At 32.2% G+C, this 15,379-nt stretch overlaps 1 protein-coding gene across 1 annotated transcript; it reads left to right on the top strand.

Moving 5' to 3' along the window:
* The first annotated feature begins 9,403 nt into the window (after nucleotides 1-9,403).
* On the top strand, nucleotides 9,404-12,741 carry LOC139498077 (uncharacterized). Its single transcript, XM_071286398.1, has one exon. It carries the CDS (start codon nucleotides 9,437-9,439, stop codon nucleotides 10,451-10,453), a length of 1,017 nt encoding a protein of 338 aa, XP_071142499.1. The 5' UTR covers nucleotides 9,404-9,436; the 3' UTR covers nucleotides 10,454-12,741.
* The last annotated feature ends 2,638 nt before the right edge of the window (nucleotides 12,742-15,379 follow it).

A 15,379-nucleotide genomic window follows, 5' to 3' on the forward strand; every position in this document is an offset into this window, starting at 1 on the left:
TTTTGAATAAAAGGAGGACATGCTGGTACCCTCAATTTATGCGAACAAAAATTTGAAAAAATATGGCTGATTTACTATACCGGTATATAGATTTATAAAAAAAAGTGCACACATGATCAGTTTTGGTCAACACGGTCAAATAATTTTGTTTTACAAGTCAGCAAGAGGTATCAAAACTAATGAAATTTTGTTACGTATCAATATTTTTAATAAAAGGAGGACATATGCTGGCACCCTAAATTTTATGCAAACAAAAAATTGTTGTTATTGTATAGCAATATTGTTGTCCATTGTAATATACATTGAATCCTGACATAACAAATATGGCTGATTTACTATGCTGGTATATAGATTTACAAATTAAAGTGCACATATGGTCAGTTTAAGTTGATTCAGTCAAATAATTTTGTTGTACAAGTCAGTATGAGGTATCAAAACAACTGAAATTTTGTCACATATCAAAATTTTGAATAAAAGGAGGACATGCTGGTACCCTAAATTTATGCGAACAAAAATTTGAAAAAATATGGCTGATTTACTATGCGGGTATATAGATTTATGAAAAAAAGTGCACACATGGTCAGTTTTGGTCAACACGGTCAAATAATTTTGTTGCACAAGTCAGCAAGAGGTATCAAAACTACTGAAATTTTGTTACGTATCAATATTTTGAATAAAAGGAGGACATATGCTGGCACCCTAAATTTATGCAAACAAAAAATTGTTGTTATTGTATAGCAATATTGCTGTCCATTGTAATATACATTGAATCCTGACATAACAAATATGGATGATTTACTATGCTGGTATATAGATTTACAAATTAAAGTGCACATATGGTCAGTTTTAGTTGATGCAGTCAAATAATTTTGTTGTACAAGTCAGTATGAGGTATCAAAACTACTGAAATTTTGTTACGTATCATGTTTAAAGTTTTCTATACACTACACAATCATTGTAAACAATATTTCACACTGCACCTTACTCAATATTATGAAGTTTGTAGAAAAAGCCGTCAAATTTGATAATGTTGCAAAGGCGGATCCAGCCATTTTAAAAGGGGTGACCCAACCCAGGGTAAAAAGGGGGTGTTCAAACTATATGCTCCCTTTCAAATGCATTGATCGTTCAAATAAAAAAGGGGGGTTCCAACCCCGGACACTCTCCCCTAGATCCGCCATAATATTCAATTAGGTGCAATTTGAAGTGAGGTATTGTTTTACGATGATTCTGTAGTTTATAGCAAAGATCGAATATTAAACAATTTCAATACCCAGATGACTGACAACCACCTAAATGTTTCCTTGGTCAATTGATCTTTTTATATAATGAATAACTTATCGGAGAATTCAAATAAAGCGTAACCGTACAAACATTATTTCACAGATGAGCGTAGTATGCGTTTATTATCAGTGTTGTAAGGTCACGAGTAAAATATTTTCGATAATTCCATTTTTTTATTAGCTATTCTTATTATTGCAATGGCAAATGTGTTTTTTTTTTAAATTGAAATAAATAATGTAAGGAAATTTTTTTTTCTTCGCATTCCCAATTTGTTTTAATCCGACTTTATCGACACCGTCTTGATAATGCTTATTGTCGTATGACGTCAGAGGAGTGAAACTATTTTACCTGTGACATTATCGGTTAACTCATAGATCAAAAATAGACTGCCAACGTCATGGTTTAAAAAATAAAAAAATAAATAGACAAATAAAATGAAATAAACACAAAATAGAAGAATAAAGACTAAGCAACACGATCTTAAAAAAAATTATGGGGGTGACATAAGGTGCACCGGAAGAGTAAGCAGATCCTGCTCCACATGTGTCTCCCGTTTTGTTGCTCATGTAAGTACAACTGCGGTAATGAGTCTAAATTGGTAAGTCACATTCGTGAAAAGGGAACGAGATTGTAGTTGCGACATAAGGAAAACATCTGCTATCACCTGTGAAAAGAATATTCTATAACGGTCAACCAACGCATGATGGCGTCTGTACAAATTACCCAAAAAAAAAATGTTTCATTATCACCATTTTAAACTCTTTATAACAATTAGGTAAGACATCTATCGGATTTAATTGAGCATCTAAACAGGTCTCGGTAAAGGCAACAGAATCAAACTAGATGAAATTAATAGATATACCCATGACAATTCATGTTAACTTCAAATTACAATTACTTATATATGTGTCAACAGCTCAGTATTATAGTAAGAGGAACCTTAATGAAGATATTCCAAACAATTCAAAAGCACAACAATTGACATTCTTTCCAATTTTGCAGTAATATCAAAAGTCTGATTGCATTTCACTACTAACCTACATGTTCAATTTGAATAAGGAATACATCCTCCTTTAATTATAAACAGATTATACTGTTCAAAGGGGATTAATTCTTCATATTATTAAGTGTGACCCTTATTGACTTTATCTTCCATATGCATGGAATAACTATTTAGTGTTCTATTGTGTATTTTATTTTATTATTATTTCATTGTCCATGTTGTCAAAACAAAAATCAATGTAAACATTGTATAATAATTAAAACCCGCAAGCGTCCATATTCTGATGAATGAAGTATTTCAATTTTGATTTTTTTACTAACAGACATTGTGCATACATTTTTTTTAGATCAAGAGAAACCACATTCGACTGAAAAACACAAAATGCACCATATATAATATATAAAGCAATATGCTGGACCGTATAACCGAAACAACATTTGGTGAGTTTGGTGTAATATTTCAACAGACAATCTGTATTCTTAGAAATATATTTATTATGCCGTTTTACTCAAGAAGCTACATTTCAGTAAGCGTGATCTTTGTTAAATTTCCTGTATAGAAAAGTATGAATTTATCGAAATACTAAGGATTTTCTTATCCCATGCATAAATTCCCTTAGCCGTATTTGGCACTTTTTTTTTTTTGGAATTCTGGGTTCTCAATGCTCTTAAACTTTGTACTTGTTGGGCTTAACAGCAATTTTGATCTGAGCGTCACTAATGAGTCTTATGTAGACGAATAAATTCATCATAGATACCAAGACTAAAGTTTGTATATACGCCAGACGCGCGTTTCGTCTACAAAAGACTCATCAGTGACGCTCGAAACGCGCGTCTGGCGTAATAAATTATAATCCTGTATCTTTGATAACTATTTACACCACTGAGTTGATGCCACTGCTGGTGGACGTTTCGTCCCCGAGTGTATCACCAGCCTAGTAGTCAGCATTGTCTTCATATTCGAATGAAACTTTGACATCAGAAAGGGGCGAGACCAGGTGCGTCGACAGTTTAACATATAACAACGATTGTTACGTCAGACGCGTATTTCTTTTACACAACTCATAAGTGATTATGACGTTTGAACCAAACATGTTAGCGTCTCTTGCAATGCATGCATGACACCTCCGTGCGAATTCACACTCAGTCTAAGTATCATCAATGGAAAGTTAATAACATATCCGAAAAAGTGCAGACGTTGTGTACTAATATAATTATACTTCCTTGTCTTTATATAAATGTATACACTTCAATCTACCAAATATTCAACATTAGCAAAACAAAAAAAGAGTTAAAACGGATCCAGAAATGAAAATGTTTAAACAAATTTTAGTGGGATATCCTTTATTTTCAAAACCAATATGATAGGTGAAAAATATCACCAATAAAAGAACTAGACAGCTTTGACTGAAGCCATTTATTGAATAACCATCCATAGATGTCAATTTCTGAATACTTTTTAGGGCTTTGCATATGGCATTTAAGGGGAAACAGAACACCTTAGGGAGTTAACTCTTAAAAATCAGCTGAGTTTTTAAATCACATATTGTTAGTTTTTCAACGATCAAAATTAGTGTTTGTCAAACTGCTTTATAGCCAACAAAATAATTCCTGTAAATTGAGTGGTTCAAATTTATAAAAATTTTCCTATTTGTGTAAGCAGGTCAAAGTACAATGTAAATCTTTTGTTAAAACTTAATGAAATTAAACGAGCCTAAATTATTTTAGTCAAAGTGTAGGGTACCCCCTTAAAAAACCCAAATAAACGATGTGATACTTCATGTATTTGGTTTTGATGTTATATATATATGTTATATTTGTTATTCTCGTGGGATTTTGTCTATGTGTGTTACATTTTAGTGTTATGTCGTTGTTCTCCTCTTATATTTAATGCGTTTCCCTCGGTTTTAGTTTGTTATCCCGATTTAGTTTTTTGTCCATGGATTTATGAGTTTTGAACAGCGGTATACTACTGTTGCCTTTATTTATATGATTTTTTAATGTGATCAGTCAATTACATAAGAAAATGTCTGTCCCAATTAATTCAGGAATATGCTAGTTGTTTTCCATTCGTTTAGTAATGTATGTGTTTTTTTTTTGTGTTTTGTTAGTCCGTAGTAGGACGTGTGTTCACACCTTTTTTGTTGCAGGATCGTAATTGTTGTCATATTAACCATTTATGTCTGTTCGAGTTTGCTCACCTAACTTTCTCAATATAACAGATATTGAACTATAGATAACTGTCATCCATCAAGTGGAATATCTAATGAATATTCTATTCTTACAAACATAATGCTTCAGAGAAGTTATATGATAACTTTTGGTGACATCTGCTTCTAATGCTTTTGTACAAAGTCAAATTGTAATTTCTTATCTGATTGATATCATTCATGTTATACCTTCTGTGAAATCTTTACTGTGTATTAACACACTGTTTGTTGATTATTTTGCAAATGTACAAAATAATTAAGTACATGTATATTTGTGTGCTGATATTTTATATTTGATAACAGTTTTACAGTTGACTTTACGTACCACAGAAGCAAATTTCTTTTTTTTCTAATTGTTAACTCTCCCTGATTAACCAAAATGAATATTTTGCTTGTTCGCTTGATGACTGATATGTAAAGTGAGATGAAACATAAATACGCGTAAACCATTGTAGAAACAATGATGAAGTTATCCAAAAAGTGGCGCTTAAAAGGGGCAAAAATCAATCGATCATTCAATGGTAATTAACCCTACCCTTTCAACAATAGGAATAGCGATAATCACGGACAAAAAAGCGGAAAGCCGATACACATACAAGGTGAAACACAATAAAATCGCGAATGAAAATGGGGAATAAATCACAGTGACAACAACCCGACCAAAGAGAAGAAGTCAGTTCATGGCCACTGATGGGTCTTCTTTTATTACCCGTGCACTTTCTTTTTTAGTGGAAGCAAGTGTCATCACACATGTCCAATGTCATTTTGATATGAAGGTTAATGTTTTTGATTTCGCGTGATTGTTAGCCAATGAAACTAACGGATTCAAGTGAAACATACAGTTTCCTGTAATGTAATTATATACCACATTGATGATGAGAACCACACAACTACTTAACACAGCAAAAACAATGATCTTGTCTGAAAATGAAGACAGCAGTATTCATTCGATGTTCAATTCTTATAAATATATTAAGTAAACTAATCATAGATACCAGGATTAAATTTTGTATTTACGGCAGACTCGCGTTTCGTCTAAAAAAGTCTCATCAGTGACGCTCGAATAAAAAAAAGTTAAAAAGGCCAAATGAAGTACGACGTTGACGAGGTTGATGAACATTAAGGACCAAAATTTCTAAACGTTTTGCCAAATACAGCTAAGCTTATATATTCCTCAGGTAGAAAAACCTAAGTATTTCAAAAGTCAGACGTTTTTTCAACAGTTCATTTATAAAGATGACTGTATCAATGATAATTTATGTCAGCACAGAGGCACAGTAAGAAGACACATAGTATGTTAAAAATAAAAAAATAAAAAAAACCTTTAGCTATGGCATCAATATGAGGCCGAATAAGTTGCCGGAGTATGTTACTCTTGATATTAAAATGTTATTCGCTTTGTTATTTTCACACTCAATAGATAATATCAAAATTTGAAATAGAGCATAATGGGTAATTCTTCAGATCAAACGACTATTTTGGTATCAAAAGATCTAACGTTGAGCTACAGACGTATCGTATCAGTGTGATAGTAACCATAACATATTTATATTGGTGATTTCAGTATTTCGTTCTCATCACTCAATATAATTACTCCCTTGTTTATAATCCCCGTACATTGTGAACATATACAAGCGTAACGTAGCAATTGTAGTACATACAACGAGGCAAAATGCACGTTAATGCAGAACGATTGGAAGCTGACATTTAAAAAGTTGAAATCATCACGTTTGTCGTATTTATGGTTTAAACATGCTGAATAAAATTGAGAATGGAAATGGGGAATGTGCCAAAGAGACAACAACCCGACCATAGAAAAAAAACCAGCAGAAGGTCACCAACAGGTCTTCAATGTAGCGAGAAATTCCCGCACCAAGAGGCGTCCTTCAGCTGGCCCCAGAATTGAAGTTTTCAATTTGTGTCATTATCAAGTTTTAAGAATGTGAGATGAGCTGCATTCAATGATGTCTGGTTTAACCGTCTTAAAAAATCGTATCACGGTAATACTATTTTCGATATTCATAGGATACCCGCCTCTGGTTACGGGATTGTCTTACTGTGTAGAGGACCCCTCGGTGGCCTTGGAATGTTTTATACATTGGTTGTTGGGTTGTTGTCTCTATCACACTTTCCCATTTTCATTCTCAATTTTATTGTATTTGGAGTATGCGGCTTGTATATAAAATACTGCAAGTCAAACAACACAATGACCCTCTGCTTTAAAGTTGTGTTGCCAATTATCACACTTTATTTGCGGTATGGGCTTTGCTTAGTGTTGAAGGCCGTATGTTGATTTCTATATGTTAATTGCGGTGTCACTTGGTCTCTTGTAAAGAGTTGTCTCATCGGCAATCATGGCATATCTTCTTTTTTTTATATTTGATTACGTAAATACATTCTCCCAAACAAAACTTACGGAAAAAATAGGCGATCATTGCAATGTTAAATTCCCAAAGAGACATTGGAAATGCTACGTACACACATCTAGACAGTTTCAGAATTGCACGAGGAGTGTGAATCGTGTTGTTATTTTATTTTCTTTAAGAAAATCACTGTTTAGAACAAATATGACAAGTGTTTGTACAAACAAAAAAATTATCATGACTTGTTCATGGACAGCACAGCTTGAGCCAGACTATAAGTCTTAGATGCATGATTTTTTTTTATTAGTTGTTAGTAACTTTGAACTAGCTATGTATAGCTGTCAGTAACTGCGCGTACTCTCAGATCTGTACTTAGTGTCTTTTTGTTGTTGGGATATACAAGTACCTGGCCACGTCCACTCTGTGTAATATTTCTATTGGTATCCATCTGATCAGTTAAGCCGTTTTCAACTAATTTTCATAGTTCGTTCTTATGTTGTACTGTTACACCACTATCCAAGGTTATGGAAGGGTTTGGATCCCGCTAACATGTTTAGCCCCGCCACATTCTGTATGAATGTGCCTGTCCCAAGCCAGGAACCTGTCATTCAGTGGTTGTCATTTTTTGATGTGTTACATATATGTTTTTCGATTCCAATTTTGTGTACATAAATTAGGCCGTTAGTTTTCTCATTTGAATTGTTTTACATTTATCATTTCGGGGCCTTTTAAAGCTGACTTTGCGGTATTGTTTTTACTCATTGTTGAAGACCGTACTGTATCCTACAGTTGTTAATATCTATGCATTGGTCTCTTCTGGAGAGTTGTGTTATTGCCTATCAAACCACATCTTCTATTTATATAAACATATTTGACCACACTATATTAAAATGCCAATTTTCCAAAGTACCGATTTGTTGTAATGGAAACCACCTCGACGGTAACAGGTTAATCAGTAAGACACTAATTCTTGTGTATGGATACAGTTTAAATGTATACTTTTGTATGCTATAATAAGGTCAGTTATGGTTATGGTTTTAGGTCTGATGCCGTCCTGACCTTTCTGATAAAGATTAAAGTATTATTAATCCGTCTTTGAGATAATTATAGCAGGAACTTTTTAAAGTTTTATATACATAAAAGACATTTGGCTCATTTTAGCAGAACGCTTTATGACATATTTATATTAGATATTAGTCATTCTACGGATAAAATAATCAGATGCTTGAATAATTCAGTCGTTGAATTCCGCTTTCTTACGATGACCACATGAACCTTGCATACATATAAAAAAAAAAACACTACGGAGAGGACTTAATAATCCGGGTTAAACCATTAGCAGCTTGTTTGTCATTTCTTTTGCACTGTAGTACTATCATTACAAACACATAAGTAAAATATAAGTTCAAAAGTTAATTCATTATTGATTCAATATATCTAAGTGCAGCCTATAGGACATAATTGACTTGAATTGTGAAAAAAAAAATTTAATCAAATATATTTTTCTTTATAGCAACATATGGCAATCAGAAGATTATTATCCCTTGTAATACATGCCATTTATCTCAATGTTCACCAGGTAAGTTGAAGAAACTTAAAACTTCTCATGTTTATATTTACTTATTTATTAATTTTATTGCGATTTTCCTTAATATTTTTCACTCACATGAAGCAATCGAAATCATTTTAGTATTTCGTAAAAATTAATCAGTTTTATATGAGCACAAAAAAATGTACAATGCCTCTTAAGGATGTTCGCTACTCTGTTTAAAAATAACAAGCTTTTTAAAAGACTGTTATAAATTGATAGTATATAAATAAAGAAACTAAAAAAGCAGAAAAAAATAGAGGGTCCGTGTGCTTGTTTTTGAGATATAAGCCATTGAAAATTTGGAGGGAAATAATTCTCTCTAGATTTTTCTTTCACTTAACATTGGCACCTTTTTTGTTAGAAAAAAATATGAAAAAATAACAAGGATTTCATAAGATTTTGAAATATGGCATTTTAAACAATATGTAATAAAGATATGAAAAGAAAAGTAGGGGTTAGTGGGTAAATTTTTGTAATGTTAATACATGGATAAAATCAGAGGATTCGAAAAATCTGGCAAAAATTCAAAAAATAGAGGAGCAAACATCCTTAATCTTATTAAACTTTAACAGTTAGCTTCAATTTCCCGTTTCAGAACCTAATTGACTTCATAATTATCAACAACCAATACATCTGTCAAAAAACAAAATAACGTCACGTTATTTGTTGCATTTTCATTGTCATGACGTTGTTTTATATGATTAACAAATTACAACGTTTTGTAGTATGCTATGCTAAAATATTACCAATGATGCATTATTTTCAAAAAACGAAAAATGATGTCGTTTGTCCAGTTAGTCGTCAACTAACCCTGTGTGTAATAGCGGGATTTCTATATTACAAGCGCTACGAATATATTCCGTTTTCTGTTGTAAAAATGTCGTCGTAAATGTGAATTCCAAAATAAAATAAAAAATTAATCCTGGTATCATTGATGAGTTTCATGAATAGAAATCACCTTTTCTGTTTTCAGCTTGTAAACAGTCATGTCTATAATTCCAAAACAGACCAGAATAATCAAGTTGTTTATTGTTGTTGGAATTGCCTGCTTTTTTCTTGTCTATGAAAAGATGAACAGTCATCTTCAAATTTATGAAGTACGAGGACTTGATTTATTCAAATCATTAAGAACGACATTTCAACAACAGCTAGATATACAACTTATTACAAAGACCAGACCTCTTCTAACTATTTTTACAACTTGGGTGTCGGACAATACAAAATATGTCTGTCGAAATAATACAGTTAAAAACTGGAATCTGCTACAAGAAAATGTCGCAAGAATTCTATTCACAAATGAGACTGATTTGACTTTAAGAGTGAAATCGATGGGTTGGAAGGTTCTTCCAGTAACTAAAGTTGCTAGTACAACAAAGGTACCGGTGTTAATAGATATGTTTTACTCAACTTTTGAGGCTGAGGATTCAATATTTTATGCTTACGCTAACGGCGACAACCTCTTTACAAACGACCTTCTAGAAACTTTAAAGGTCATCTTGAAATCAAATTTAAGTAAAGCAGACGACCTGTTGCTAATCGGCAGACGAATTGACGTGCGGGATGTTAAAACCGTAGAAGCAATTGATCACGAAGCTCTGAAATATACAGCGTATAAAAGAGGTTCTATTCATACACCTTATGGAATCGACTACTTCATTATTAAAAAATCCTATCCATTTCATGAATTCCCAGACCTGGTAATTGGGAGACCATACGTAGATTCGTTCCTTGTTTCGGAGGCAGTGAATCGTGAACCTGGTCACGTGGTTGATATAACTATGACGTCACTTGCTGTACATCAGGTCACGTTACCTGGAAAACAGGGAGTCGATGAAGGTACAACGAAACAAGACAAAGACTATAATTACAATCTTTTGAAATCGAGAAATCCAAACTACTCTAGAGGAAATACAAATTGTGCTCAATATTATACTTTGTTTGACACAAATATGACAATTGCAATTCGAAAAAGGCAGCATAGCATTGACGAAAGATGTATATGATTAAAAGGTTAATTTTCAAATAAATAATTTTAATCACCGATAAAAGGATTTTTTTTTCATGCATGGTCGTTATCTAAATAAGCTAAATTGTCGGGATGTTTTACATTTTTCCTTTGTTGTGTACTCGCTTATAATATCAGAGCCTATGTACTGGTCGTTATAAATAATTTGTGTGCATTTGACATCGAGTAAGATTCTTCTTTCCGTTTCATTCACCAAAACTATGCACGTTATTTGTTTGGGTGAATAATACTTGTCATTATATTGTGTGAAAATTTAAACAGAAATTGTACTAGAAAACAAATATGAAATATTAAAAATGTGTATTATCGACAGCATTATTGATAGCTTACCTCACCAATTTAAGTTTTCTTTTCTAATCTTTAATATAAAAAAGTCAGATACTGTTCCAATGTGTCTTCATTTTTCTGTATCTTGAGAAAAAACAATTAGCTTTTTATGATGTCATAATTGTTTTGACTAATAATGGCCCCTCGAGATTATGTCGAAAGTATGTATTTAGGACTCAAATCTATGGCGGGTTCTAAATCTATGGCAGATTCCTAATCTATGGCAAATGTGACGTTACAAACGCCAAACAACTCAAATCTATGGTAGATTTTTGTTTTCCCCAAATCTATGGCAAATTTTTTAAATGCGTCACAATTGAATAACGCCATATTACATCGTCGCCCTTGCAAACGTTGGCGGAACCCATAGATTTGAACACCATTCCAGATATAGGCATTTCCCTCGACAAAAAAATTTGCGGATAGTCTCAAGGAAGATGTGACCTGTTACTAGTATCTTGAAGGCAGGCGAAATGTGCTATACCGGCCAAAGCCCGCGATGAACAACGGCACCGCTTTTTTCATCGAATTTTTAAAGAAAGGAGTTATAGAAAACATTTTACTGTCTACGGCTGGCAAAGTTTATAAAGTGAAAGATAAAAATCCGGATATTAATTTGATTTAAAACGTCATTAAATTAAAAAAAATGATGCATTAACGAAGAAATAAATATTACATGTACTTTTGAAACTGTTTCATTTCACTTTTATTTATCATTTCTGTTTTATAAAAGAAAAACTTCTTGTTTGTTAAGGGACTTACTAGACTAGTTGGTTTAATGAATGGGTTAAACAGGTACCATGCAAAGATTAGAAAATGTTTATTTTTAAGGGGCACATCATTTCAATCTTGAAGTCTGTATTAAGGTATATGAATTCGTCATTTACGTTTTATTTTTACCATTACGATTCGGTTGACCACTATGGAATGTTTATTTCACAAATGTTTATAGATATGCTCCCGTTGTTGTACATGTCCACTTATTTATGACAAATCATTGGTCGTATAGGTACTACATTATTTTCCATTTGCAATAGATTTGGAAACCGTGAACATAAATCCGCCAAAGATTAGGAAATTACAAAACTTGCCATAGATTAGGATTGTAAAAAATCTGCCATAGATTTGGGATGCCATGACGTCACATTTGCCATAAATTAGGAATCTGCCATAGATTTAGAACCCACCATAGATTTGAGTCCTACATGTATATTCCAACTTTTTTGTTTTTAGCTTCTTTAATGCGGTTGCGGTACATTTTCAGACACCATTATATGTGTTACGTCTTAATTTGAATTAAAAGTGACTCAAAAAGCTAATTGTTTTTTCTCAAACTGAAGATACCGAGAAATTATTAATGCTTTGAAGCTGCTAATATTAGCCGTTCTTTCATCGTTTCATTTATGAAACAACGTTCTACCAATACATAAACTTCAATTATAAAACGGATAATTAAGTTTATGTTTTATCCTTTTTTTAAACACATGTGACATTCAGTAACTAGGAGAAATAATAGATATATTTCACATTCGGCCTTATAACGATCGATCATGGTACAAAACCAACACAAACTGGCCTCCAATAAGAAATCTAAAAAAAAAATCCAAAATTATAGAAGTGCACACTGAGATAGACACCGTGTCGAGAGGAAGAAGAAAAAACTTTCAATTGATCGCCTCCATATTTGTGAAAATAGACGAAACATATCAATTTGACATTCAAACTCTTAAGTCAAAAATAATTTACAACGCCATTGCTTAAAAACACCAACAGACAAACGATAGTACAAAAATACACAACATAGAACACTAATGAATAAGAACCTGATTTGTCTTTGTATCACATTGTTAATAGTTATTGCATATCAATAATTACATGTTAAATAGTTTGTTAAAATAGTATTGCTTCACAATTTATCATTTGATATGTGCAGTTGTATTATTGTTTGCACTAATAAAATTGCGGTCAAATACTTTTTATTTCTCTATCCATAGAATAATACCGGTTTCAGTGATTTATAAAATCGTAATGTTACAGAGAAATCATTTGTATAGATATCAAGACTATAATGTTATTATATTTATACATGACATCTGCTATTACATAATCTAATAAATTAGATATAGATTTTGAATCATTTACAGGTAAATGAAAGTCTAGTCGCCATCCTTTATTTATTTGTATTCCTTATGTCAATTTCCCATTACAATATACCAAAAAGATTATCGATTATTCAATGATTTCAGATGTTTGCATGTTGGATTTATGATTAATATTTAATTGAAGTTTTACAGTTAACATTAATCCAGAAGCAAATTTCTATTCTATTCTCACATATATCAGGAGAGTAATTTTGTGTATGCTGGATAGCTCAATTTTAAGGTTGAGATAAAACGTAAAAAGTGTAACATTGAAATAACAAAAAATACGAACTTCGAGGAAAATTTTAAACGAAAAGACCCTCATCAAATGGCAAACTCAAAAGCTCAAACACGTCATACGAATGGATAACAACTGTCATATTCTTGACTTGGTACAGGCGTTGTATGTTATATAGAAAATGATGGATAAAATCTGGTTTTAAAGTATGTTAAACCTCTCACTTGTATGTAAGTAGTCGCGTAAAAACCAATCATATGGACAACGATGTGTGAGCAAAGCAAACGGACATAATAGGGACAAATATAGAACAATAACACAATGACGGGATGTATAATTACAGAGCAACTTTATATTAACAAAGAAATGCAAAAATGATCATAGAACACTAACACTATCAATCTGTTGGCCTCATTAATCTGGGTGGATAAGTCATTTTATCAACCTCATAAAAAGTCAATAATTATATGATGTTTGCCTCCAGCCGATTCAAAGATGCAACAACAAATCAATTTCGATATTGTATGATGTAATCAGAAATGTGGATGCACACGAAGCGGATATTTGTTCATTGAATATAATAATGTATTTTATTATCATAAGGGAAATATATATGTTAACATAGCTACTACTGGATTATCCGAGTTATCCAGTTAGTTAATACACATAGTTCAACAAATTTCAATTGGATAAATCTGATAATTCACCGGTGCTAATACAAAACGTAAAATCACGAAAATACTGAACTCCGTGGAAATTCATAACCAAATGCTCAAACACATCAAACGAATGGATAATTTCGCATTACAATTTAACAAAACGTTTTTATCGAATATTTTCACGCATCATTGTAAATATAACGGAATTTGACGAGACGTCATCAAAGTGAGAGGTTTAGCGCTTTCAAACCAGATGTAATCCACCATTTTCTACGTTTGAAAATGCCTGTACCAAGTCAGGAATATGACAGTTCTTGTCCATTCGTTTTTGATGTGTTTTGTCATTTGATTTTGCCATTTGATTATGGACTTTCCGATTGGATTTTCCTCTGAGTTCAGTTTTTTTGTAATTTTACTTTTTCAATGAGTACGGATGTTCGCATGTTGAATTAGTGATTAATATTTTATTGAAGTTTAACATTTAACTTTGCACCAGAAGCAAATTTTTATTCTACCGAATTTGTATATTTCACACATATATCAGAAGTATGGTTTTGTGTCGGCTGGATGGCTGGTATAAAGGTTGACATAAAACATAAAAATGTGTATAAACTAAAATAAAAAAAAAAAAAAAAAACGAACTCTGCGGATAATATAAAACAGAAAGTCCATAATCAAATGGCAAAATTAAATCATCAAACACATCATACGAATAGATAACAACTGTCATATTCCTGGTTTGGTACAGGCAATTCTTATGAAGACAATGGTGGAATAAACCTGATTTAAAAGCTAGCTAGACCTCTCACGTGTACGAAAGTAGTTGAATAAAACCCAACTATATGGACAACGATGTGTGAATAAAACACAATGACATTAAAGGTAAAAATAGGGGCAAAGCAGTAAATATTGTGTATTATCTAAAATTACTATAAAAACAAACGAAGATGCTCTTTGGTCGGGTTGTAGTCTCTTTGACACATTCCCCATTTCCATTTCAATTTTAAAGAAAAACAAAAAGGTGTACTAACAATGCACATAAGGAAAAACGAAAGACAAGAGTACAAAAAAAATTTACTATAACACAATAACACAATGACGGAATGGTGTCATACAACCAAATCATAGTACGTCACATCCGGTTGCATACGAAAAAAGGCGAAAAAAGTAGTCCCTTAAGTTTGACAGTTGGGGGAAATTAATCCTACATTTCATTGCAGTAAAAAAAAATCTGGTGCATGTACATAAACATATATCTTGTGTGTTTCAAAGCACCATTATCTTTTTTATTTGGTATTTTTATAGAATATTTTGGAAACTTGAGGTAACATGTTTACTAAAGGTAGTACACGGATGTAAAAAAGAGGTGAAAATTTGATTTCTTAACTTTCAGTGATGGTTTTTCCTTCTTATATGCAATGAAAATTTTAATGAAAAATTTTGTCTACAGTACTGAACAGTATATAACTTGACTCATACCAAGTATTTGTTTTATTTGAAACAAGGATAAATCATGCACAAGTTTTTAGAAAAGTGCA

This window comes from Mytilus edulis, chromosome 12, assembly GCF_963676685.1.
Source record: "Mytilus edulis chromosome 12, xbMytEdul2.2, whole genome shotgun sequence".
Classification (NCBI taxonomy): Eukaryota; Metazoa; Mollusca; class Bivalvia; order Mytilida; family Mytilidae; genus Mytilus; species Mytilus edulis.

Excerpts from the sequence above, each read along its gene's own strand:
- LOC139498077 (XM_071286398.1), top strand. The coding sequence starts at position 9,437 with ATGTCTATAATTCCAAAACAGACCAGAATAATCAAGTTGTTTATTGTT.